A 27,569-nucleotide genomic window follows, 5' to 3' on the forward strand; every position below is an offset into this window, starting at 1 on the left:
TGAATCTGTTTTCTGGCCATTATTATTATTTATGTTATTTCATGTTTATTAATGAAAATATTTTTGTTACATAGGAGACCATCTGGGTAGTCCCAGATCTCAGAAGTTAAGCAGGGCCAGTATGGAGGCAGGCAATGGCAAATCACTTCTGCATATTTCTTGCCATGAAAACCCTATGTGCTTGGGTACCCAAAGTTTGCTTCTTAAGGTTGGATTTTGTCCCTTCTGTTTTGGAAACAAAATAATTGAGTGGGGGAATTAAAGAAATGATCTGCTCCAGGTGCCAAATAGGTTAGGTATACCACTGTCAACAGCACAGGAGGGAATGCAGCATGTACAGCTAAACTGAGATGCTTTTAAAAGACATCCCATGATAAATTGGGGGCATAGCGATGATGCATGTGTGATCAGCAGTTATCTATCTGTCATGCTGAATTCTGTCACTGCACAGGTAGCTCAAAGGCAGGTTCACTTGATAAACAGGCAGTTTGAATGCTGATCGCGATTTGTGAAGGGCTTGGCAACTCTGATAGTTAATTGATAGTCCCTTAAGTTCAAGAGGAAATCCATAATAAATAAAATATATAATTTTGTCATTTATGATGTTTAACTTCTGGAGTCTGATGTGACCCTTCGGTAACATTTGATAGGTAGTGATTCATTTTGAGAGGTGTGGCTTTAATATGCTTTATGTTTAAGTCAGAGTTTTAAAAAAATATAAGATACTTATTGCCATTAGGACTTTGGGGGGGGGGAATCCAGTTTTGAAAAAAAAAAAACAGCTGTTTTTTACCTAGTCCTTTCTGTGAGTTACCATTATGTTTGAACGAAATGGTGGACGTTGTTCAGAACCACCAGTAGTTCTTGGTACAGACTTCAGTTGGGATGCACATTTTCCTCCCCCTTATTGTGAAAACTAAATCAGCGGAGAACTCCTGGCTTATGGGAGTTACACGGGTATTCCTTCCTTTGATCCCTTGATAGTTTCCCTGCAGTTATATAAAGATAATAATGATGTGCTTCATTTATGCCTTCAGGAGACAAGACGGCCTATTGCGAAGCAGCAAATAAAAGAGTGATGGAAGTGATCAATTCTGCAAGGACACGACAAGAGTTGCTTCACACTCAGACTTTCCACTGCAACCAGACAGAAGAAGTCGTGCTGTCCAAAGATTCAGTTGGCGACAGGTGGCCTGAACCAGACACGTGGATTTATCCTCTAATACAGATGAAACCTTTTGGGATTCAGATAGATGAGATTGTCACAGAAACCCTCCTGATGGAAGCAGAAAGAGGAGCAAATGTATATCTCACCACAGGCTACTTCAACCTTACACAAGCCTATATGGACCTCATTCTAGGCACAAGGGCAAAATACGAGATTCTCCTAGCCTCACCTGAGGTGAATGGGTTCTTTGGAGCAAAGGGGGTGGCGGGTGCCATTCCTGCAGCTTATGTTCACATTGAACGACAGTTCTTCAGTGAAGTGTGCTGTCTGGGTCAGCAAGAGAGAATTCGACTGCAGGAATACTCCAGGAGTGGGTGGACATTCCATGCAAAAGGTGAGATGTTGTCAGGGCAAAGGACAGAATGCAAACAGGTTATCCAAAGAACCTTAGGTAGCTTGACAACTGAGGAGGCAGAATCTAAAGATCTGGTTGGTTGGTTTATTTATGGGAACTCTAAACTTTCATGCCAAGGAAACAGCATCCTTTCACCCGGGTTGATTTGCTTGTGAATAGGGGATGCTGTCACAGAGGCAGTGGTCAATGAGATGTAGGCATGTTGTGGGCTTTGCCCTTTGGTCGGAGGCCATTTTCATTTCTTGTGGCATTTTCTACTAGGCATTTTCCACCTTGCCTTCATTTATGGGAGGGTAGCTGTAGGCAACTGGAATATCATGCCTGCCTGCATTCTTGTTGCCAACCCCTTTCTTACCTTTTCTGAAGCTGGTTGGATGTAAAGATGGAGAGCTGAGCACAATTTAAAGCCGTGTCTTGGTATGGGGAATGGGGAGATCCTGAGACCATATTCCACTCTCTTTATGTGACCATATCTTCATCGACTATTTCAATCTATTCCCTTCCTTCTTTTAATGAGGGGTAGGAGGAGACATTTCTTAGGTGTATGGATGTTGAGGACATGGGTGAGTTTGGAGAGGAGTCATAAGCATCTGGCATTACCTCGATTGATGTATAAATTGTGGGATCTCTGTGTAGATAGTTGGTTAAGTATTCACTGTGGCAGGTTTTGGTAGCCCTTACACATCCTTGAAATCTGGAGTCCTCAATATCAGATTTCTAGATTCCCTGGCAACTAAGGTGACAGCAGCTTTTCCCCCAGTCCTTCTTCGATCTAATGTGAACTCACTCAAGTAGTGATCCTCCTGGTGTAGACTGAAATTGACCCAAATTTCTACTTTGCTGTTATGAGTGACCACTGAGACACAGATGCCATAAGACTGGAATAGTTGGTGTCTCTGCCCTATGTGCTGCTGCTGTGCCTGCCTCTCAGCCCTCTGTGGTTGTCACTTTTTATGCAGAAAGTGAAGCCTTGCAAGGTAGCATGATCGATCTCTATCCGTGGCTGGAACTTGCAGGGCAACAGTAAACAAATTCTTCCCTGGAGTACACATTAGGTCCCATAGTTAGCTTGCTGTTGTGAGCAGTAAAAATTGATTAGAACTAACTGAGCAGGCTGCTGTTCCCTTGAGCATGTCCCAAAGGTCACATCCTAATAGGCTGCGCTCCTCCTGGGATCTGTGCTTTTGTTTGTCTGGGCCTGCTGGCCATTAATGATTATGGGAATGCTGCTGTCTTCACTGCCTCCTTTCTGCAGAGCTGCTGGGAAGTGGCTTGAAGGGGTGGGGTATGAGGAGAGCTGCTGGCAGAGCCTTTTATCTTAAGGGAACATTCATGTCTTTATGTGCTGGTGCTGAACCACATCCATGAGAAGCAGCCAGGGATGGGGCCACACAGATAGGTGCTGCTTATGACTGCGCACGTTCTGAGAAGTCTGCTAGGAGTCCATTCAAGTGGGGATAGGCATCGCAGGTGAGATTGCATCCTTTGGCCTCTAGCAGCTGCAGATTCTGTTGCCTGGCTGCAGGGGGGACCAAAATATGATGCTTCTTAGTGCTGGTGTTTACATCCGAGCTGCTCTAACTGGTTTTCTGTGGTTTTCTGTTTTTATGGAGGTTTTATTGTGGGTTTATATTATTGTGAGCTGCCACAAGCCAGTCAATGAGAGTGGTGGGTTATAAATTAAATTATAAATAAAAATAATTTTAAAAAACATTTGCCATTCAAGATGGGTGATATGGAGCAGGAGCAGCATCTGAGAGGAGAACAGCCAGTCTTTTCAGTATTGTAGTGCAATGCAATAGCCTTTGCGTGGATGAGTGTGAAAGAGCACTGTGGGCTGTTTCTAAGCCAAGCAAAATGGGAATAAATAGCATCAAAACACTTTGCAAAGTCAGAAGGGCTATTGAAATTAGAAATGTAACGTTTCTGGGAATTTTGAAGCTGTGAAGGAGAAAAATGAACATTTGGAGAACAACTGAAATATTTACAAAACTTATTTTCTTATCAGATCTGCTTATGTTACTGTTAAAGTGATGCACCTTCCCCCAATCACTGCAGTTTTCCTGATTTGCATGCTATGTCTGTGCAGGTCCTACAGCTCCAGGCATAAATTCTCTCGGCATCAAAAGGGAAAGGGGAATGTGGAGAACCTTTATGTCCTCCAGCATCTTCCACTAATCTTTGGATATAATCCATTAGCTAGTTTCTTGATTTCAAGTAGGTTTCCAACCAAAGACCAATTTTTGTGTGTGTAGCAAGCTGCAGAAGTTAAGAGAAATTTGAAATTTACCAGAGGATTTGAGAGTTGTACACATCTACAGCATATATGAATTGTAATGTCCTAGTCCTGTAGTCTTACTTAGTTGCTAAATAGCATTTTAGGAGAGGCAGCTAAAATGTTTTAAAATTCTGCTTTTTAAAATATTTTTCCTTTCAAATGAACAAAATACTTTTAAAGAGTTTGCTTTTCAGTTTTTCACTAAAAAGGCAGTGGGGAAATAGGCTCCCTCAAATATTGCTAGTTTTTGTTTGTTGGTCTGCTTTGTTTCTATCTCTTACTATCACATTTTTAATTCAAATGAAAAATGAATCCAGACTCTGAAAGTTTGAATATCTTGAGCATCATACCTCCCTCCCTCCAATTATTTCATGGAATTTGGGATTGAGAGTAACTTAATGGCACTTAACAAGCAGAGACACCAGCAGTAGTACTCAAACAATCCTAAAAAGTGACTCCAGAAAATATGGGTACAGGATCAATTCACTACAATATACAAGCAGAGGGGTAGTATGTAGGACTGAAACGTAACACTTCTAATGTGCATGGTGAGCCAAATCTAAGAGATCCAGTAGATATCACTTACTGTCTTATGCTATTCAATATCTATAGATTCACTCACTGATACTAAAGGTAAAGGTAAAGGTATCCCCTGTGCAAGCACCGGGTCATGACTGACCCTTGGGGTGATGCCCTCTAGCGTTTTCTTGGCAGACTCCATACAGGGCGGTTTGCCATTCCCTTCCCCAGTCATTACCGTTTTACCCCTCAGCAAGCTGGGTACTCATTTTACCGACCTCGGAAGGATGGAAGGCTGAGTCAACCTTGAGCTGGCTGCTGGGATCGAACACCCAGCCTCATGGTCAGAGCTTCAGACAGCATGTTGGCTGCTTTACCACTCTGTGCCACAAGAGGCTCTTCGGTGATACTAGCATGTGTTTAACTAATACTTTACCCTTGTACCTGAAAAAAAGAATTCCCATTTTTCTTTGGTAATTTGTACATATGGATAACAGCCCTGAGTGCTGACTTCCATTTTCTAGTTTTATTGTGTCCTTGAACTTGTATCATAATGCCCATTCTGCATCCTAGCCTTAGTAACTTTGGAGATATTATTGCTTTTTCTTCTCTGTTAAGGAGAATGATTTAGCTAGCTTGACACATTCAGTACAGCGGTTTGTATTCCAACCCACAAGTGATGATGGTAGCTCTACATATCCCCACAGCGACTTTCAAGACATTTTTCTCTTTAAGAGGAAACTGACAGTGCCCTGCTGGCTCAAGCAGATGCCCACATGGACAACAAATGATACAATTATGCAGAGCTGAAAGAAATGCCTGTGGGCATGCTATGATTTGACTGGCAGTCTATTCAAATTTCCTTTCCTTTGCCATGCCACAGAGGAAGACGAAAAGGGTGGCGGCTGCCAGCTTGGCACTGTGACCAATGCCAGGTTACGGTTGCTCATATATAACTCACCCTTCCAGGAAGGGAAATCTGAAGAATTTCTCAATCCTTGTTCAAACAAAGAAGTATTATTTAGGCCCTAAGTAATACCTTCCTCACATGCAACTGCATTAATTGACAGCAGTCCTTCAGTTTTCACCCCATCCCTACAATACGTGTCTCTCAGCGGTAAGTATCTTCACACTTGCCTATAACTATTCCCTTCCAACATTTTAGCAACTTGCTTTCCACGCAGGAATTCTTAAAGACCTCAAAAGCTGCAACACACAGGAAACAAGGATGCTAAGCTATATTTGGAACTCTCAACATTTGGAGCTCTCAGCAGGACCACCAGTTAAGAGTGCCAATAAGTGATGGATGCACACTGAAAGGAAAGTTGGTGTTGCTTCCAACTTTTGGCAACCCTATGAATTAATGTCCTTCAAAGCAGCCATTCTCAGGCCCTGCAGACAAAGGGCTGTGGCTCCTTGATTGAGTCATTCCATCTAGTGTCGGGCCTTCCTCTTTTCCTGATGCCTTCTACTTTTCTTAGTATTGTTGTCTTTTCCAGTGACGTCTTCTCATATTGTGACCACAGTATAATCGCTTCAGTCATTTTAACTTCTAGGGATAGCTCAGGCTTGATTTGGTCTAGAACCTAATTGTTTGTATTTTTCGCAGTCCTTGGTAATGTGAATCTCACTTCCAATATCATATTTCAAAGGAGCTTGCTTTCTGCATGTTAGCTTTCTTCATTGTCCAATGCTCACAGCCATACATAACAATGGGGAGTACTCTGACATAAATTACCTTGATTTTGGTCACCAGCTACATCCCTCCACTTAAGGGATGCTATAAAAAAGATTCCAGTTTCAGTCTTCTGATTTCTTGGTTGCAATCTCTTTTAGTTGATGATAGAGCCAAGGGATAGAAAATCTTGAACAATTCCATTTCCCCCTTTGTCAATCTTAAATATTGTGTTATTCTCCAGTTGCCCTTACTTTGTCTTTGTGATGTTGAGCTGTAATCCTGCTTTACTGGTCACCTCACTATTTCTGTCATAATGTTCCTTCCACCAGTTTTCACCTACACCTAAATCTAATCCAGCTTTCTTTATGATATGTTCTGCATACAGAATGAAAAAATAGGGAGATAAAATGCATTCTTGTCTGACACCTTTGCCAATTGGAATTCTGTTTCTCCACATTCTGTTCTAACAGCAGTCTCTGATATGTATAGGTTGTGCATCAGAATAAATGCTGTGACATAACCAATTCCTTTGAAGTCAACTATAGCTTTTCATAATCAAAAGCTTTGTTGTAATCTATGACATACAAGATCATTTTCTTCTGAAATTCTCTCATGTGCTCCAGTAATCAACATACATTTGCAATATGATCTCTAGGGCCTCTTCTTTTTCTGAATCTAGCTTATCTGGCATTTCTCACTCCATATATGGTAACAGTCTTTGTAAGATTTTGAGCATCAGTTTACTTCTGTTTGAAATTAATGTGAACAGTTGTTGAATAGTTGCTGCAGTCTTTGACATCTGATTCAGATTTATTTGCAACACAGCTCCAAGCCAGCTATAAAACTTACAAAACTTATAAAAGCAACTTAGTAACGTCTTGGGCTCCTCCTCAGCACCTGGAAACCTCCATATTTAAAGTATTCTGTGGCCAGAGAAGAACATAAATCTGACTGTGGATGGTTATTAATGCCACAAGATATATTTTATTATATTACGTTACAGTTTAGATGTTCATGTTAGATGTATTATATATTATGAATATTGTGTATAATAGATGTTGTAAGCTGCCATGGGCCAACTTTGCTGAGAGTGGTGGACTATAGAAATCATAAATAAATAAATAAAATTGTAATTAAGAAAATGCTTAACAGCAAATAAATAGTTTTAAATCACACTGTTAAAACAGAATTTAATTAACAACATAGCAAGATTAATAGTGTACCCAAAGAATGACAGATTTCCAATAACATGCTTTTGGTGTAATTTGCATGTTATGGCATAATATTTGGCTATCTGTTTGGAAACCATAATGTTCCCTCTGGAAAGGAGCCTCTTATTTTCCCTTCCTCAGAGTCACTGGGAATCTGGGGCTAGGAGGGGGCAATGATCTTATTGCAAACTCCCACATAAAGTGAACCTCTGAAAAAGATGTGCCCAATGGACTCCCATTCCCTACCTCTGCATATACAGATTCTCTCTGCTTTTGGAATCTTTTTATAGCATCCCTCAAGCAATGCAGATGGTAAAGCAGAACACCTCACAACAGTAAATGCCCTATTGTGGCTCTTAATCTCCAGGATGGACAGATAAGCGGCACATTTCTGGATAAATCTGTTTTCTGGGGAGGCCATGAACTCGGACGATCTAGACAAGTCTAGTTGGCGCTTGTGTCATTAATCCTTTCTTTAACGATTTGCCTTGCTTGATAGTTGCCCAATTCCAGTGTAGATTGAATGTCTTTTAATTGGATTTTAAAATGTTTTGTTTTCTGTATTATTACAATCTTGTTAAGATTTTGATGGACTGTTTCAGCAACTTTGAATAGCTCCATTGATATTCGGTCTACACCTGGTGATTCGTTTCACCCCATTCGTCACCTTGCAGCCTTCACTTCACTTCACTTTCTAAAAGAGTAGGTCCTTCTTCAGAAGGGGCCTTCTGGAAGGATTCTCTCATCCGTTCGTCTCTCTTGTGTAGCACTTCAGATTTCCAATAACTGCTTTTATTCTCATCTCTTCTTTATTTTGTTCTGTTCTGTTAATGTAGTTCCATATTGATCTTTTAGCCTGCTTAACTATGATTTACATTTCCCTTTGGATTCTTTGATCTTGTGGTACAGATCTCTTGTTCTACCTTTTGTTGTTCTCTTCTATTTGTTTATACTGGTTATTGTAATACTCTTTGTCGCTACATAAGAGTTGCTGAAGCACTGCATTTCAGCTTTTTATTCTTTTCTGTCATTATTTCCTTTTGCTTCTCATATATCTTTAGCCATTTTAAGAATTGCATCAGTCATCTATTGAGGCTTTTCTTAATTTTTGCAAGTTTAATTACTGCACGCTCTTCCTTGACTATATCTTTGGTTTCAACCCATCATTCTTCTGGTTCACATTTGCCTGAATGCAAATTTGTTCTTTACATGGTCTCTAAACTTGTCAGAAATGTTGTTTAGACTGTATATTGGCCTTATAATGGTGCGGGTGTTTTTCTTCACCTTATTATAATTTTGGATTTGATTATAACAGTTCATGATCTGTACAACAATTTGCTCCTTGTCTTACTTTAGCAGAGAAAAGAGCTTTGGTCCAGTTGTTTCATTAAGAATAGCACTAGCCAGCCAGATGTAACTCACATGGTTGTCGTTAGCATACGGTGGAGGATAATTGGATAGATGGAGACAGAAATGAATTATTAAAGGGTAGAAAAGATGGAGACAAATTATGGAAAAGAGAGGGGAGATTTTTTTTATTTTGGTGTAATACCCTCAGTTTTTATAAGGTCTGGCTGAGCTGGGTACAAGGAAAGGAAGAAAGAAAAACTAGGTTATGATAGGAAATGCCCTTATTAGCAGGCTGCAGGCTGGCAATTATTATAGTAACTATTGGACTGCTGTCTTGTCTTACTTCAGTGCTGGCTTGGTTGATTGTTTAGCATGATCTGTTAGTCAAGTTTGGAGAAAAGCAAGTCTAGTCAATTTGCAGTATTCAGACTTCCCTGTACCCCAAGTGGCTGCATTGAAAACTGCATTCAAATAAATGGAAGAAGAGAAGGAAGAGTTTTTTATACCCCGCTTTTCACTGCCTGAAGGAGTCTCAAAGCAGCTAACAACCCTCCTTTCCCCACAGCACACACCCTGTAAGGTAGGTAAGGCTGAGAGAGCTCTGACAGGAGTGCTTGGTCAGAACAGCACTGTCAGGAATGTGACTAGCCGAAAGTCACCCAGCTAGCTGCATATGGAAGAGCAGGGAATCAAACCAGCTTGCCAGGTTAGAAGCCACCATTCTTAACCACTACACCACACTGGAAAAGAGAAGAAGAGTTTGTTCTTATATGCTGCTTACATTCGCCTTCACTTTCCTCTCCCTACAACAAGACCCCCTGTGAGGGAGGTGAGGTTGAGAGAGCCCTGATATTACTGCTTGGTCAGAACAGCTTTATCAGTGCTGTGGTGAGCCCAAGGTCACCCAGTTGGCTGCATGTGGAGGAGCAGGGAATCAAACCTGGCTCACCAGATTAGAGGTCCGCACTCCTAACTACTACACCAAGCTGGAAGGATGCTTGGCAAGATGCAGCATAATGTTGGCTTAAAGGGTCCTCCAGTTGACTTGAAATTCTGCTCCCCCAGTGTCCTCTGTCAGTGGTCCTGTCCATGTAAATGGTCTAAACCTTGTCAGGCTTTAAAGCTCACAAGCACTTTGGATTGGATCAGTAAACAAATTGGGAGCTAGTGTAGAAAGACCAAGACTGGAGTGATGTGACTCCTACAGCCCACTCCAATCAACATTTTAGCTGCAGAATTCTGTGCCAATTGAAATTTCTGAATACTTTTCGTGGGCAGCTGCACATAGAGTGCATTGTAGTAATAAGGAGAAGCGCAGAGTTCACCATCTGGGTCACAAAAATGAGAAGCATGCATACTGGATGGCAAGATACATTTCTGGGTAGCAGTGTGTGGGATTGTGATCTTGGGGTACTTGTGGACTGACAGTGCAGACAGTGTGATATGGCAGTAAAGAAGGCAAATGCAGTCTTGGGCTGTATCATCAGAGGTATCACATCAAAATCACAAGCTGTCATAGTCCCACTGTATACTGCATTGGTCAGACCCCACCTGGAATAGTGTGTGCAGTTCTGGAGGCCTCACTTCAAAAAGGACATGGACAAAATTGAGAGGGTTCAGCGGAGAGCAACAAGAATGATTTGGGGCCCGAGGACCAAGCTCTATGAGGAAAGACTGAGAGACTTGGAAATGTTCAGCCTGGAGGCGAGTGAGGGGACATGACTGCTGGAGGAGAGCAGGGAAATGTTCCTGTTGACAACCTGTAGTAATGAGTGGGGTCTGAAGGAGTCCTCACCCCTGCTGGTTTCTCCTGTAACCCCGAACCCCAAGGAACAGCACGAAAGGGGAGGGGTTGATTGGGGGGTCAGGTGAGCGTGCTCACTCACTCCAGGCCTCTACTGGGGCAAGTGGGAAGCTGGGATGCCACTGTGAGAGCCAGGGATGCTGGAGAGGAGATCTGGGGGCAGCGGAAGAGAGAGAGAGCAACAGTGGAGGTAGAACACAGAAGCCTGGCCAAGGGAGTGTGCCAGCAGTGTGCCAGCAGTGTGCAAGCCAGCAGCATGCCTAACTGCACACTTCCTATTGCCAGTAGCACTTTCATTTGAGGGAAGGAAATTAATCAACAATTTATTAGCCTCCATCCATTCCAAAAATACAGGCACTGCTTCTGGGATCAGCTGGAGGTGCAAGATAGAACTGAGTGCCATACTCTTATTGATGACCACCCAGTCTGGATCTCTGGATGACCTCACCCAGAAGTTCCTTGTAGGCATTAAAAAGGATAGAGAATCTTGTAGGACCCTGTGGGCCAGAGGACAAAGGAATGAGCAGCTGTCTTCCAGCACCACCTTCTAAAGTCAGTCCTCTACTATAGGATCATGACCACTGTAAAATAGTACTTCCCAGCCTTAAAGACAGTCCAGAAGGCTCTTGTGATTTTATCAAAAAACAACTGAGAGGTCCAGGAGAATTAATGGAGTTGCACTCCCCCTCCATCTTTTAGCACAGGTCATCCACCAGCGTGGCTTAAGTCTGTGTCAGCCTTATAACCAAGCCTAAAATGATTTTGGAAGGAATCTGAACAGACTTTAGGTTTATGTGTATAGTCTACAGCAGTGGTCCCCAAACTTTTTCCGGCAGGGGACCGGCGGGGCAACTGCCCCGCCTGCGCAGCGCGCAAGCGCAGCTCGGCAGGGCATGCGCACACGCACGATGCGTGGACTAAATCACGCATGTGCAGCACGAAAGTGTCGTGCATGTACGAAAGTGCCGCACCTGCACGATTTCGGCCATGCATCGCTCATGTGCGCATGCGCAGCCGGGCCGCACATGCGCAATGCACGGTGCGGCCCTGATTCCCTTGCGGCCCGGGGAAGCTTGCGGCCCGGGGAAGTTTTTTACTGCAGGGGGGGCGGGGAGAGGGAACCGCGGCCCGGCGCCCTGGCCTTCACGGCCCGGCACCGGGCCGCGGACCGCAGGTTGGGGACCACTGGTCTACAGTTTTTTTTTTTTAATCCAGCAGCCACTTAAAATGAATCTGTTTTCTCTCTCATCCCCAATAGTAGATGTTTTTCTAGAGATTCTGGTAATTTCATAACTAAAACCACCTGATATCTTCTGCTGTGGGCCTGGCATTTGACTACTGCCGTATGGAAGCTCTCTTTGTTCCACAAAGGCTGCTCAATTATGCATATTCCTGAAATTCAACTGGAGATGCTTGTTCACAGCCACTGTTGCTACCTGTAGATAGAATTCCGAGATGGTCTCTGAATATAAGCTGACTGCAAATTAGACATTTTCCACCAAGGGCTTTGCCAGGGCTGTTCTTTGTGTGGCAAGAAGGCTCAGAGAAGAGTGTCATTTTACTACTTTTGTAATTTGCACAAGCATAGTTAAAATGAGAATGACATGGTTTTAGACCCTTGAATATTTACTGCACTGGCTGCTGCAATCAGCATGCCTTTCTGTCGTGGCAGGGGAGACTTGATATTGAGCTAGGCTGTCACTCCAGTAGTAGTTTATGTTCTAGTTGTTGATATTCTTTCACTTCTGTTGGGGTGCCTCGCTGCTCCCAATGTGGGGGTGGAGCAGAGTTGGCAGGCAGCCGTTACTGCCAGAGACATGCTAGCACTGTTTGGCTTTGCTGTGAATTAGCGTGTACTAACAAATATAAGTATGCATAAGAGAGCAGCTGCTGCAGTTCCTTCTGTACAAGAGTTGGACCTGTTTGTTGCTATACAGATACAACTACCAAGGGAGAAACTTTTTCCTCATAGAAGCGGTTGCTCTGCTATGATCATTGGTGCTCTGTGTTGTTAAAGCCCACCCTGTTGCAGAAATGAAGTGGAGGGAAATGATTAACACTTGCCCACAGAATATGGCTTCCCTGCTTTTGAAAGACTAGACTTTTAGCCTGCAGTCTGGGACTTCTGGCAAACTTGTCTTCTTTTCTGATTTGTTGGTAAATATAATCTGTGTAACATTTGGGACCTATGTTACCTGAAGCATAGGGCTGGTGATGTGGTGGATCCAAAGCACATCTTGCATTAGTTACTGTGCTGGACAGGGATTATGTTACACAAACTGAGAGAAATCAGAGCCCCCAGCAGCGTCACCAGGTATCCCATATGGTATTTGTTGACTATTGCCATTCCTTGTGATTTATCGTATGACAGTGACTCAGAGGAAGTATCCATATTTCCTGGTTGCTTGCTTAGTGACTTGAATGTGTTATACTGCCAGGAAATCTAGCAAAAGGCTTTGTGTGTGTGGTCTTTCAAGAACAAACCATTGTTGATGCTCCTTGCAGCTACCATGGTCACATCCTTTGCCACATTTCCCTTTTCCTCATGTTTCCCTGCAGGCCTCTGGTTGTACCTGGCAGGAAGCAGTCTGCCCTGCTTAACTCTGATTGGCTCTCCTAATTTTGGATACAGGTCAGTTCATCGGGACCTAGAAGCACAGGTTGCAATAGTGACAAAAAACAAATATCTGCAGCAACAGTTTCATCAGGTGCGTGGCTTGTGAGTAAACGTTTTGTGGGTTCGATACTGTATGATGGTATTCAGAACATTGGCCTGGGGGTGGATGGCTGGGACTTGAAACTAACAAAAGGGAGCTTGGCAGAAGCAGCCAGATGGATGTCCCAAGGATGGACCAGAATGGGGTGAAGCAACAGGCTGGTCTGGAGAAAGAGGAGGAAAAATACAGGATTTGGGGTAAATGAAACTTGTGTGGCTGTGATACATTTGCATACTTTGGCTTAGTAATTGTTCCTGTCTGAGGAATCAGACACAGAGAATGGAAACCTGTTAGTAGCTAAGGGCAGTCCCACTAAATATTGCCAGTAGCTCTTTGTGCTTAGGTAACTCTCATGCCTGATGCATATTTTGAGGCAAGATTAAAATTTCTAATTGTCTCTAGTTCTTTCTTACTATTCCTGGCAAAGAATTATAGTCTATCAACATTTTAACAAGCAGATGTCAAAGTTTCCTTTTCATATGTTCCTCCTGTGGGCTTTAATCTTTCTGCTTCTGATTTTTAAGGTTTTAAAATAGTTGCTGGAGACGTCTAGCATTTACTTGTGCTAATGTTCATAAACAAACACTTCTCATGTGATCCTCTCTTTCTGCGTTGTGTGGCCTAGGCTACTGAATGGGCTCACTTTGCAGGAAATGACACAAGCCGCTCTTGTTGCTTCCAGAAGCATTGGGAGAAAGAGAATGGGATGAGAGGGACTTTGACTTTTCTAAAGCCTTGCACTGTGTGGCCTTTCTGCATGTCAAAAGGTTTAGTATAGGGGTTGGCCATGTATTGGCTTCTTTTATTTACTTATTTCTTATATTTCTACTAGGGGCCAAGCCCGCTGCATTCAGGAATACAACAGGTGCTAGATTGGGGAGTGGGATGGAAGAACTCTGCAGATGGCCTCTCCTTCCCCTGAGGACCTGGAAAGGCTACAGGCTAGAGGCCCTGGTCAGGGACAGCCTTCATGCAGCAGGGATCTACAGCCTCCGAGCCTTGGAGGGAAGTGGAAGGAGGAGGGGGCGGTCGGTGGGGGAAGGAAGGTGATTAGCTGACTGATGATCAGACAGGCAAGCCGGTTGGAAGAGGAGGCACTCAGGGGCGTGAGACAGCCACCCTGAGTGGGTGTTAAGTGCTCAAGCCATGAAACACGCTCCTCCTCCAAGGCCTTACTAGAAATATATAATGTGGAACAGATACTGCCCTCCCATGAAACTCAGAGTGGTTTACACAAAACGTAGGGATAATACAGCACAATTCATAACATCAACATCAATAATAGTGGGTTTCATAACTGAAGGCAACAAGTATTGTAATATTTCTCATAACAACAATAATTTTCCAACCATGATCCCCGTAGGTTGGTCGGTTTGGCTTCAGATTGTGAGGGGGCTGTCTGGGGGCCCAGTGCACGTTGTCGAATCGGTTTTACACATTATTTTTAGTAGGGAATTACAGAAGTCTAGTATGAGAAATATTACAAATACAATTAAGAAAATAAACAATAAAACTATCTTTCCACATACACAAAGACTTTTTAACTTCCAAGGAACAGTATCTTTCTCACTTCTGTCATGGATAGATATTGCCCGGGGTAGGGTGGGGAGTCCTTTTTAACTTTGGCATACTTCATGTTCCAATAACCTAATTCAATTTAGTTTCTTAGAAATGTTTGTGAAATAAGAATATTGTGTTGTGATTCTGATAGATCTAAATGGACATGCTTGCAAAATGGCCGTCCCCTGTGCTGTACGCTGAAGTTTGTTGATAAGGATTTAAATCAGTTCTCTTTCTCCACCTGTTTCTCATTGTCCGTCCTTTCACTTTCTTCTATGCTCCGCCGTTTGCACATTAATCTCTGTGGTCAGGAACCCTGTTATATCTGTCCTGCACAGTGCCTAGTACAGTCCCCCAGTCCCATTATCGAGTGGTGGAACTTCAAGCAGCCTCACTTTGACATTGCCTGCTTCCCCCCTTAGCTATGCTCTCCCTGAGCTGTAATTATAGCATGATGTAGAATGTAAACTGTAGTCTGGAGATTTGCTTCAGGTCAGATGCACTAATCTGTCTTCAGACGTGAAATAACCAAAACAGAGATATAATAGGGAGGGCACATAAGGCCCTTAAACACCAAGGACATTTGAGATGAAGGCTTACCAAAAAGAAGGAGCTTTGGTAGAAGGCAGGAATTAGAGGGAGGAGACAGATTAGAAGATTCCTGCCTGCTTTGTCCCTTCAGATGCATTGGGCTGGGCTTTGAAAAGTTATTACCTGGGTGGGCAGTGAGCCCTGCCAGACTTGGTGCACCGGATTTAGAGGCAGGTCGAGGCTCCCTGACTGTTTGGGGGTTCCGCCCATTTTGCTGGTTCAAATGAAAAAGGATCCTTTTGATGTAAGTGCTACTTTCAAGTGCTGTGGGTATTGTAATCGAGAGGCTTTCTTTCCCCTCCAGCTGTGTTGTTTGTACTTTGAAGAGGCTTAGTATTTCTGGGAACTGCACTGAATATTTGACTGTGCATTCATTTTAAAACAGTCTAGGAGCTCTTTCTAAAGAGAACTGAGCAGTCCAACCTCTGGAGATTAAGGTCGGGCTTCCTTTTTGGACAATTATAGCTCAGGGTTTGGCTGTGTTACGGGAAAAAGAAATAACTGCAGGGCCAAATCTTGTCATGCTTTCCTCCTCAGCGCTTTTGTGGGATGGACTCTCTGTGTGTAATTACTTGGGCTTGGCTCATCAGGCAGTTGAGATAGCAAGTATGGCTCTGCCAGGCCAGTCTGAGGTTCGCATCTGTGCTGCTTCATTGGGAAGCTCACTTTTCTGTGGTTCATGACCAGCACTTGATTTAAGCCAGTTGAGACTGACAGGCTCCTTTGCCCAAGAGCTTGAGGATCTTGAATAGTGATGGCCATTGCTTGCCAACCATGGGGAGAGCAAATGTTGAAATTCACATTCAGGTGATTCTTTTTCTCTGTAGGAACAGGAGGAGCTTTACTTGCGCTCCAGTACTGTATCTGCCTTGACATTTGAGCAGCCTAATCGCTATGTCCAATTGTGGGTGAAGATGGTAACACCTTTGATTAAGAACTTCTTCTGAAAAAAGGTAGGCTTACCCTTTGGATAACTTTTCAAGGATTTAAATCAGTCCACAGGAAATTTTTTTAATTCTCTTTTCTGATGCAGTGCTCTTCCTGCACACCATGAAGCCAGGCGCTCAGACACCTTTAACAGAATGTCCTTGTGATAGTTGCAAAATCAGTTTCAAATTACTACCAAGTGGTCAGTTATAAGAGCACCTAGCATTGACTTCTCTCCTTAGAAATCAGCTGATATACACATCTGGTGGTGTCCACTTTGTGCTGAAAAAGATAAAATCCTGTCCTTGGGCAATCCAAATTAAGCACAGAAACCTGGTTTTGGGGGGAGGGAGTTCTTTTGCAGGATTTTTTTCAATGCGGAATAGTTTTTCTACAGAATCTGACACAAGTAAAGGCAGGAGGGGCAGTGTGAGAGAGATGGGTTGAAGTAAATTGGGGTCTTAACGTAGGAGACTGGAAAGATATGGGAAGTTATGCAGTACACTGTAACCATTGGATCCTTTGATATATGGACCATTGTGTGCTACACTTTGATTTCATGCTTGGCCCCAGAAGAATGAAGAGTAGGACACTGTTACAGTCACTTACTGCTTATAGCTGGGAATAACTTTGGAGAAGTGCTATCATTGCCATGACTTCCCTGTGGAGCATGTGTTTAGGATGCAACAAGATGGAAGTGTTCTCTATGTTGCACATACATTATGTCCTATAAAATAACTTGTATTGCTATGGAGAAGACACCCAGAATACTGGAGTTGGGTGCATCACCCTACGATCAATGGTGAATGCTTCTGTAGCAGCAAACAAACCAACTGAGAATGAAGTTGTCAGTTGGGTATGGAAAAGAAATCCAGATGGACCTTGCACACAGACTTCTTTGTTCTTTCCTGTGGGCTAGTTCAGAGCCAGTTCGGACTGAATTGCTGTCCAGTCCCTTATGGGAAATGAACTGCTTTATACTCACATGACCAACAAATATCACATCAGACACACTTCCAAGAAAAGTTCTGTTTATTGGCAATTTGCAAATGACTGTCTTGGCCTGGACTTCTGGATATAAGCAGAGTGTCACTGTTAAATAGAACATTAAACTTGTAATAGCAAAGCAACCCCAGCAAGAATCCACTTAGCTGGCTTCTCTTTTGTTTTCAGGTTGAACGTCCAGACATAGGTGGGCCCTCGCGTGCGTGTCTTGTACACAGGACATTCATACATGTTCTTGGTATCCATGCGATCCACTGGGATAGCTTTGATGAAGATAACGGGTGTTGCGGGTGTCAGTTCTTTCAGTCGTGCATCAGTGATAACACCAGTCTGAATATCCCAGCGGGCACCTGCACCAGAAGAGATTCCTTGAAACTGGCCTTCTGCTTCATCCAAGAGGATGCTTCGTGGACAATAAGTGCTAAAGAAGGAAGGGAGCCCACATTGCCCACCTTCTGTCTTCAGCTGCATGGCTAAAGGCTGGGTGCCATCTCAGTAATTTATTTACACATTTGGCAGTGTTGCCACCATAATCTAAAAAGCCAGATTCAAGATCTGCCTTTGTTTTTAGCCTGCAACAAGGTTCTGATCAGTGTTCCTTTACTGTAGAAAGCTGTGTTATATTCATTCTGCAAATGCCTTGATTTTTAGCTCAGTAGGCAATATAAACATAAGTCTATAGTTTGATTCAGAGCAACAGTCAGACTTCTTCAGCCTCCTTTACAAGTAATTGTTACTATGCAAAAGATACATTGATTTTAGATATTACATTCCAAGCCTTATCCACACTTTAAAAAGCAGAGATTTGAGACAACCCCATTAAGCCATTACCTTTGTTGCTCTTAAAATTGAAGTCTGGCTAAGGACTATAAAATGGGCATATGCTGCCCTCTGCTGACATGTTAACAATTGGCAAAATTAAAACGGCAGCTACTTAAACTGTGTGTGTCTGATTGCTTTCTAGTTGATTGTTGTATATTGGAATATAGCTCTGTCATTAGCTGAGCCTGTTAGTACTTTGAGAGAGGAAATGTCCCTCAGTTTTTGGCCTAGGAAAGCCCAATATTTTCACAAATAAATATATCTTGTATCTTTCTCCTTTGTACTTGACACTCATTAACAGGTAGACCTCCTTGTTCACAGAGAAGCAGCTCTGTTTATAATGTTAGTGCATAGAATACAAATGAAAAGAGCAGGGACTGTGTAGCTTATACAGGACTGGAGGTAGGAACAAAGCCCAGAACCAAATAGAAGTCATTAAAGGGGACACATAGAAGGGTAAGCTTTATCAGTTCCAAGGAAATAAGTGCCATGGAGAGACTATAGATTAGGTCAAAGCATAAATTCCTTTGTACTTCTAAATGAGAACACTCCATCTCTGAATATGCTAGTGAGTTTTTACCTTCCATAAAGAGCCCATGCACATAGGAGCCCTCTCGAGGTGGAGCTGTCATATCTTCTCGATTCTTTTTGGTAACTTCCACTGAGAGGCACATTCTGTCAAGAGGCCATTCATTTTTCCTAGCCATGGATTGCATAATGGCTGTAAGGAAGGACTGCGGGTTAAAGAAACCTGCTAGCCACACTGTTGTGGGTAGGGCAAAATCTGTTGTCCAGGCTTCCAGCTCCTGAAAAAAAAATGATGATAGCAGGTTATAACAAATAACATAAGGTAAAGGTATCCCCTGTGCAAGCACCGGGTCATGCCTGACCTTTGGGGTAACACCCTCTAGCGTTATCATGGCAGACTCAATACGGGGTGGTTTGCCAGTGCCTTCCCCAATCATTACCGTTTACCCCCCAGCAAGCTGGGTACTCATTTTACCGACCTCGGAAGGATGGAAGGCTGAGTCAACCTTGAGCCGGCTGCTGGGATTGAACTCCCAGCCTCATGGGCAGAGGTTTCAGACTGCATGTCTGTTGCCTTACCACTCTGCGCCATAAGAGGCTCAAAAAATAACATAAAGGGAAATAAAAACTCATGCTGGAAAACAAGTGAGAGCCACAAAGATTACGGATTAAACCAAATATAGAAAAATAGAAACAATTTATTATTAGAACATTAAATCTTTTGTAGAACTATTGACAACTGCATGGAAGATTGAAAATGTAAAGTAATCACTGAGGCAAATCTCCTACCCTGATTCGAAGCAATAGGTCTGCATACCACGCTGCTAAGCTAAGCAAAGACGGATAGGCACGGTTTGTCCAGGAGTCAGGCACGTTATCATAATACAGGGCATTTGACAGTTCTTCCATGTCTGTTGTGATTGTCAGCTCTCCCTGGAGGGGGGTAGTGGTGAAAGCTTTTAATTGGATGTGTTAATTGTCATAATCTCTTGGGCTATACCAACCTTTCTCAACTTTTTAACCGTTAAGAAACCCCAGAAGTGGTGCAATCATGCAGAATATGGTTGGGAAGCACAGGTGTGTACATGCCCAGGCCTATAATTGGAAGCCCTCCCCAGGGCCCTTCCCCAGGCCTATAATTGGAAGTAGACATGACCATATATGGTAATATCATCCAATAAATGTCTAGCAAATTAAAAATATATAAATAAAATTCCCACCCATGCACAAAACCTTGGTTGAGAAAGCTTGGGCTATACAGTCTCTTTGAATAATTATCAGTGTAGTCTTAAGAAAGGGATATCTCTCTTCAGATAAGGTTCTGATTATTTTAATTCTTTGAGGCCATCTCTGGATGATGCTATACACAAATACTGTTGCTGGAGTTATGATTTTTGAGAAAGTATTTATCCAGTTTATAGGAGCTGCTGTATGTGGGCCCAGCAGCCTTGGCCCTTAAAGCCAGTGGGATTTCCCCAATTGGTCAGCAGCAGTATTCCCTTCAGTTTCTCCAGAAGGCTAGAAAGCAAGGGGAGGGACAGTGCAGCACACCAAAGTTATCCCCTTGAAGCCAGTCTGCTTCCTGTAAAACCTGTCCCCAGTTATAAATCCTTATCCATGTTTCCTCTATATATTCGTGAAACAGCCTGGGGAGTGGAATGTGTCCGGTTGTCCAAGATGGAATAGGGCCAATCAGGGTGCAGCCAGCAACGCTGCCTGCATCCTGTTTGGCCCTGCCCCTGCAGCTCCCACCCTCTTTCCCTGGACTCTAGCCTCTTTGCTCTCAGATGCACCTCAGTGCCTGGAGCCAGCAGGTCAGGGGAGAGGGCCCTGGGCACAGGGCCGTGGTGGAGGGCCTGCTAACGAGTGCCTCTTGGACTGCTAAGCATGATTTGTTAATGAGTGCCTCTTGGCCTGCAAGCCTGGGCCTGCTAACGAGGGCCTCTTGGCCTGCTAAGCATGATTTGTTAATGAGGGCCTCTTGGCCTGCAAGCCTGGGCCTGCTAACGAGGGCCTCTTGGCCTGCTAAGCATGGCCTGTTAATGAGGGCCTCTTGGCCTGCAAGCCTGGGCCTGCTAACGAGGGCCTCTTGGCCTGCTAAGCATGGCCTGTTAATGAGGGCCTCTTGGCCTGCAAGCCTGGGCCTGCTAACGAGGGCCTCTTGGCCTGCTAAGCATGGCCTGTTAATGAGGGCCTCTTGGCCTGCAAGCCTGGGCCTGCTAACGAGGGCCTCTTGGCCTGCTAAGCATGGCCTGCTAATGAGGGCCTCCCGGCCTGCTGACTGCCTGCTAAGGAGCTCTGTCCTGGGCCTGCTACTGTGAGCTGCGGCCAAAAGCCACCTTAAGCTGCCTGGCCAGGGGCCAGGAGAGGGGACCCTTTCAAGGCCTGTTCTTAGGAACGGGCTTTGAAGCTAGTAATATTAATAAACTACTTGCCTGTAAGTAGAAATTGAATCTGAGCAAGTAACGCCTCTCAGTTTTCAAGTGTATATAAACACTGTCACATATGCAGTATTTTGGCAGGGAAAACAATACTGTTTTAGTAAATAAAAGTATCATGGTCTACCAGGTAAAAGTGTCCTTGAGTTAGAGTACCAGGAGAGGAAAAAATCAGAGATTTGATGAGCTAGTGTTTAAAGCTACTTGCGAGATGCTCTATGGTGTTTCTAGGTCAATTGAAGATGCCAATACATTTGTTATTATAGTACTAGCAAATGCATAATAGGTGCCTACCTTCAACCCCAAGTTTAGTTCCTTCAGAGAACGTCTAATTTCACTAGTAAGGATGTTCATGCGTTCACATTCCTGGAAGGCAACCACCACATACGGGGTTTTCTCTTGTGCCTTTGCCATGATTTCTACCATATTGAATAATTCTGGAAGCCGATCCATGATTTCATCTAGCACAGATTTGACCTATCATTACAAAAGACCAAACATATTTTGTGGTGGATAAGATTCCCAAAATATTGCGCAAAGTACTTTTTAAAATTCACTAGAATAACAAATACATGACATTAGGAGGATAGCATTCAGAGTAGAATACCCCAAATATTCTTTAGTTCAAAGAAAACAAAGTGTGATTTGGGTGGTAGAAAGGACAGACCCATAGTCAGGGCAAATTTATTGCACATAAGAACTCAAACAGCAAACAGGTATTAGACATCCACTTCAGAAAAAAAAAATGGCACTTGCCCTACCTTTTCCTCTCGGGAGACACCAGTCCCTCCTCCAGCATCTGACTCTTTTGGTTGCATTTCCAACACAGTGCGGAAAAGTTTCTCTGACGTGATTGTAAGGAAGCCAATTTCAGCATTAGGGTGAAGCCCGTACAAGTAAGGACTCTCTGGTGGAAGATTCTCATCAATGTATTCATGATATCCCTATACAAATATTTGTTATACATCGTCTTAGATGTTATATGGTATGTCACTTCTTAGCAGGTATTTCAGCTGCATAGTTGTCAACACATCCTTTAACTTCTTCAATATTCTAACAATATTCTGTAATTTGATTTTTCTTGTTCTCCATAATGAACCCTGCAACTAAATGTGGGACTACTTTTTAAATCAAATCTTAATTTCTCGTGAGGATATCTCTTGTATAGGCCACAATCTCACTGCCCTTGCCCCAGAATTCCAAAGTTCTGAAGGGCCTGCCAGATGGCACTCTTCCCCAGGCATTTGGTTGAGGCCAAGGTTGCACTCTTACTATCTGGAAGGGGCCCCTGCCTGACCCCCTTGCTTAGGCTTTTGCCTGAGCTTCCTTGCCATTCATAACCGGGCCAATTATTTTAATTGTATTGAATTAACATCTGGCCTGGGTAATAGTTTATATGTCGTGGTGATTTGCAGTGTTTAAATGGAAACTTTAAAGATTTCAGAGTATTTATTGTAAAAGTTTTTTTTAAGCCGCCCCAAGGCGCGTGCGCACGCACACACACACACATATGAATGATTTCTATCTCAGCAGTTCGTAAAAATATTTCATACTGTTCTCACCTTGTAGTCAGAGTTGGGCGGTATGAGGAATCCTGGTGCCAGGAACATTTCTCCCTCTAACATTTCCATACGGATGTATTCACCCAGGTAGGTCCTGCATAATCTGCGATCCCAGTCATCAGTGATGTGCCCCCCATACATGATCTCACCAAAAAGATATCGCAAGTCATCCCAGGGAACCTAGGAAGAGACACAAACTCACCATGGAGGAATAAGCCCTTCCCCATCTTGCTAGCAGGGAATTAAAATAACAGATCACTCTGGTTGTCTTATAAGTATGTAAAGGCTTTCTCATGTAAAGTAAAATACATGTTTCAGAAAACAGAACTTCAGTGCTACGTTTTATTGAAATCAAACTTTTATTCCTCATGATTTCAAGGAAAATATTGAATGAATAGGCACAAATGCAGACACGTTGGCTCAAAGTAAGATCTTGTGGAAACTGCATTACTTCTCCCAACCTGGTCTATGATGGGAGGGAGGACAAAGACGTGTGTGCTCTTAGCACATTAGGAGTAGGTGAATAAAATCGTTTTCATTCTCTTTGCATGGCGCAAAACTAGGCTGCACAAAACAACTAGGTAAGGAAACATCTCAAGAGCCCAAATGCAGGTTGTTCTGTTCTGATACTGGAAGCAATCCTGAATTAAAAGATTAACTTTATCTGTTCTACTAGTACAATCCTGGGAAACCCAAAATGTTAATCTCCTTGGGCATAAGCTGCTCTTTTTGATACTTCTCTGCCCCAAGTCTCTGCAGTGTTCCTATTTTCTCACTGATAGAAGATAATCTAGAATAATGGTTCTCCTTTTCCTTAAAGGTTTTGGATGACCAAACCAGCAGTTAATTGATCAGACCATTGGGGCTACTGGTTAACATTGGCTTTGCCATGCAAATAATTTAATTAGTGCATTCTTACCCTCACATTGGCTTCCAGGTAATTATACAGTACATTGACGGAAATGGTGAGATCTCCATTGTTAAAGGGGTAAGACCTGTTCCATCCTTGAGCTCCAAATTTTCGCCGTTCTGCCACCACAGCATGAAAGTAGCAGAGTGCAAAGAGAATGCACTTGAATTCAATTTCTTTGGTGCACATTTCCAGTGTATCCTAAATGAGGATGCAAAAAGGAGATAACCCATGCCTCTATACGGGAATGAATATCACCATAACTGGTGTGTGTGTTTGACACATTGAGAGGCTTGGCTCCAGCCAGCTTTTTCACTCAGGCTCACCTAACTCTTCTCATTAGTTCAGCCTCCATGCCATTCCACATAGCTTTTATTTATGCAGGTCCATGATACCAGCATGGCTTCTTTAAGGACCCAATAGGATCCCGTTCTCCCTTTTTACCAATGGGAAATTTGGTTGGATCTGGGGATCCAGAAGCAGGCCAGAGGCTTACCAACAAATGACTTTGATCTGTGATTAGTAAATATTTAAAGATTAAAAGTCTCATCTAAGGAGCTACCACTGTAGCTTGACTGTCCGGAAAATTATTTTATTTACTAGCCGGAAAGCCCACTGCAGCTGTAAATGCAGCAGGTGCTAGCGGGGCAATGAGGAGGGGGGGGGAGGCAGAGGACGCGTGGAGAGCCAGGACTTGCGAGGTGCGGAGCGGCTTCCCTTCCCCTCGCCTTCTCCTCTGAAGGTGGCGGGGTGAGTGTGTGATGGCCTTGAGGCTGGCGCTCCTTGGCTGCTGCTGCCACCTCGCTGCCACTGCCGCTGGCCGGGTGGAATGGTGGGCTGGGCAGGGCTCGGGGACTGGTGGGGACTGTATGTCTGCGAGGCTGGGCATGCACCACGCAGCTGGGTTCTGGGGGTGGGAGCTCCTGGGGCTGGCCGAATCCAGGCGCGGCCAGCTTTGCTCACTTTAGCAGGTTTTTTGCTCACTTTTATAGAACTCAATGTGTTTTTTTTATGTTTGGATGTTCGAAATTTGTTGGTCTTTGACCATGTTAAATAAATGGATTGATTCCCTGAGATCAGACAACCTGATATGAAGGCAAACCATCATCATGCAGCATAACAGCAAATGTAAATGAAGGATCCAGAATACAAGGAAATTATGGCATCATTTGAGATAGAAAAAACAACTGCAGTTCTTCTATTGAGTTGTGACTGGGAATGAACTTGAGTCCAAACAACAGGGCCTGCTTACCTGTGTAAAGAGATCCAGGGCTTTGTGTAAATTGGCATACATGCCTGTTGGAGGCTCATTGGTGATTTTAATGGCATTTTCCAGGAGTCCCTGAGGGATGATATGAGCATCTGGGCTAGGAGCAGGCTCTGCGCTCATGAATACACGGTAATCACTATGGCTGCCAATGCTGTATCGTTCAACTTTCTTATCCAGTGTGTTCAGCCACCTGGCTACCAGATGTATGTTCTGAAAAGGGTATGTCACATCATCATCATCATTCTTGTTTCCCGCCCTTCCTGTTAGCTCAGGGCAGGTTACAGCATGTTAAAACAATCCATTAATAATTATTAAGTATTTAAAGCATCGATATTTAGCCTCATTTCAATAAAATTTGGGGGAATTCCAGCTTTCTTGGGGGGGGGGTTGTCACTTTTCCATCTTTTTTCAGCAGCAAGGCCAGCTCTTTTTGATGTTTTATCTGATTTTCTCTCTGTCCTCAACCATAGGCCTGGTAGACCAGCTTTGCCTTACGGGCCCTGTGGGACTGATCAAGGTTCCAGAGGGCCTTGATCTCCTTTGACACAATGTACTATTAGGCTGGCCAGTCTCATGTCGTTTGGGCCGGAGAGTCTAAGCATGTTTTGGTCCTCAACGCTCTTTGGGGAGGGGGCGTGATGGAAGAGGAGGTCCCACAGATACACCAGTCCCAGACTGTATAGGGTTTTAAAGGTTAATACCAAAACCTCGAATATGATCTGATCTCCAATCTGGAGCCAATGCAGTTGGGAGAGAACTGGTATCATATGTGCTCTCGAGTGGATCCCTGTGAGCTGCCACATTTTGAACCAGGTGGAGTTTCTGGAGCAGTCTCAAGGGAAGTCCTGTGCAGAGCAAGTAGTAAATGTCTAGTCTAAAGGGGATTGTTAAATGTCTAGGTCCACTGCCAAGAGATAGGGTGCAAGTTGCCATGCCTGGGTTAGGTAGAAGAAATGCCAGGTGGGCAACATTTGTGAACTGGGCCTCCATTGAGAGGGAGGCATCCAGAATCATGTCCAGGTTCCTGATGATAGGCTCTGTCAAGGGCCTGGAGCTGTGTCATCTGTCTCTCTGCAAGCCAACCGAGCCAGAGCACCTCCATCTTGGCTGGATTTAATTTCAGCTGAATCCGCTTCAGCCAGTCCACCACAGCCTCCAGACATGTGTGCTGCTAATGAAATGTAACTCCTTCACAATCATCGTTACTTATATAGCTATTTTACATTGCCTTTGTCTTGGGTAGGAAACATAACCCAATTTCAGACATGTCCTGCTCTGATATGGCTGTGCTTTCTGCATTGTTTCAGTAATTGGCTCAAATTTACCTGAATGATGTGGGCCTTACTGAAGTCATATGCCATTCAAACTTTTCCCCCCCAATAGTGTTCTGATGGTAGCATATAATAATAGTCTAAATAGGAGTAGGCTGATAAATCCTTGGTGGGCTGGCTGATTAGTCCTTTCTCCTTCAACCAAAATCTAGCCCTCACTGCTCTAAGCTCCTACTTTGGATATTTTAATGCAGCCTGAGACAATGATATCATTGCTGTGTGCTAGGGCCTTCACACTATGGATACTACACTGGAGGTGTGGAGGCTGGCATAAGGGTCATTATGACATGGGATGCTTCTTGTTCTTGGTCTCCAAACTCTGCCATATACCACTGGTATCATCCCTCGCTTATTTTGGAGCCAAGTCTTGTTTTACTTCTTGGAGGTTCAACATATACCAGGGAAATGGATCAGTTTGCCGCAGATTATTTCTAGATCAGGTTATAGTCTCAAGCAACTTCTATGGAAAAGCATATTAGTTACCTAGGAAATTCTCTCTTGATATCGTGAATGCAAGGGAAGCCTGGAACCCAATGTAGCACACCGTCAAAGCTTTAAGGTGAAGTCAAGGGGAAATTAGTTCATATTTAAATACCTGAAGAATGACCCAATGCCCTTCTATTGCAGCCACATCTAGAGCATTTTCTGCTACAACTTCTTGTCCTTGTCCTAGAGACACATTATGGATTTTCCCGTTGTCTATGGTGAAGCCCAGCTTTTGACCTAGGAGAATTATTAGAATCAGAAAGCAGCGTTTTCATTGTCTGCCTAAGTTGTTTAAAGCCCTTCTCATGTATTGCTGGTCACTTACTGAAAATGGGTTATTGGCTTACCTAATGCTTCAACATCCTTTAGTGGATCAACTCCTGGAGAGAGGATAAAGAATATTGGTGTAGATTGACTGCTTTCTTCATAGGACTTGGAGAATTCAACACTTCGTCCTTCCACAAATTTACTCCCCATCTTCTCCTCCACAAAATTCCTGAGAAAAATTTACAGGGACTGAAATGGTTCAGGTGAGCTTCATAGCTAGGGCAGCAACCTTGATTACTTGAGGAAGATTTCCTTAATAGCATGAAAATTATTGTATGTCACATTTGCCCTTTTTGTGGATAAGCCATTTACAACTCAAAACAAAAGCTGAGGGAATGAGCGAGGCAGAGAATGAGACCAAGGCCTTTTGAAATCTCCCCTCTCAGATCAGGAGCCAGAATTTGGTTTGACTTGTTAATTGGGTCAACCATTCCTCCACTGGATAAAGAATTATCATTATAATAGTTCATAGTCTGTCAATAGGGTTCATTTGATGGGAGGATATCAAAGCCATGACAGGGAAGGAACAGCATCCCAGGGGATCTCATGACAGAATTCAGATACATGAAAATGATTACTTGTATACTTGACTTCTCCCCACATCTGAAGTTAATTTCCACATGGGAAACATGTTTAATAAATCATCTGGGCTTATATTCTGATGTAAACTAT

The 27,569-nt window shown here is 43.4% G+C and overlaps 2 protein-coding genes across 6 annotated transcripts in view; one reads left to right on the forward strand and one right to left on the reverse strand.

The window, feature by feature from the left end:
• The window catches only part of PGS1 (phosphatidylglycerophosphate synthase 1), a 45,993-nt gene extending 27,831 nt beyond the window's left edge, over nucleotides 1-18,162 (forward strand). The window contains exons 7-10 of one of the 3 annotated variants that reach the window (XR_013229460.1): nucleotides 1,038-1,562; nucleotides 12,983-13,142; nucleotides 16,119-16,244; nucleotides 17,392-18,162. Coding sequence is in view for 1 of the 3 variants with exons in the window: in XM_077328116.1 (XP_077184231.1) it covers nucleotides 1,038-1,562; nucleotides 12,983-13,131; nucleotides 16,119-16,238 (794 nt within the window). In the remaining 2 variants the exon portion in view is untranslated. The remainder of the gene's footprint in view (nucleotides 1-1,037; nucleotides 1,563-12,982; nucleotides 13,143-16,118; nucleotides 16,245-17,391) is intronic. The other 2 variants (XM_077328116.1, XR_013229461.1) reach the window with 2 other exon arrangements.
• Nucleotides 17,185-27,569, reverse strand: part of DNAH17 (dynein axonemal heavy chain 17) — a 127,296-nt gene continuing 116,911 nt past the window's right edge. For all 3 annotated transcript variants that reach the window (XM_077328114.1, XM_077328115.1, XM_077328112.1), the window contains 10 exons: nucleotides 26,918-27,066; nucleotides 26,680-26,807; nucleotides 24,736-24,963; nucleotides 23,493-23,684; nucleotides 22,574-22,753; nucleotides 21,773-21,955; nucleotides 21,306-21,488; nucleotides 19,363-19,506; nucleotides 18,626-18,851; nucleotides 17,185-17,573 (listed from right to left, as the gene is read on the reverse strand). In XM_077328114.1, coding sequence (XP_077184229.1) covers nucleotides 17,326-17,573; nucleotides 18,626-18,851; nucleotides 19,363-19,506; nucleotides 21,306-21,488; nucleotides 21,773-21,955; nucleotides 22,574-22,753; nucleotides 23,493-23,684; nucleotides 24,736-24,963; nucleotides 26,680-26,807; nucleotides 26,918-27,066 — 1,861 coding nt within the window. In that variant the 3' untranslated portion in view covers nucleotides 17,185-17,325. The remainder of the gene's footprint in view (nucleotides 17,574-18,625; nucleotides 18,852-19,362; nucleotides 19,507-21,305; nucleotides 21,489-21,772; nucleotides 21,956-22,573; nucleotides 22,754-23,492; nucleotides 23,685-24,735; nucleotides 24,964-26,679; nucleotides 26,808-26,917; nucleotides 27,067-27,569) is intronic.

This window comes from Paroedura picta, chromosome 3 (genome assembly GCF_049243985.1).
Source record: "Paroedura picta isolate Pp20150507F chromosome 3, Ppicta_v3.0, whole genome shotgun sequence".
NCBI classification, from domain to species: Eukaryota; Metazoa; Chordata; class Lepidosauria; order Squamata; family Gekkonidae; genus Paroedura; species Paroedura picta.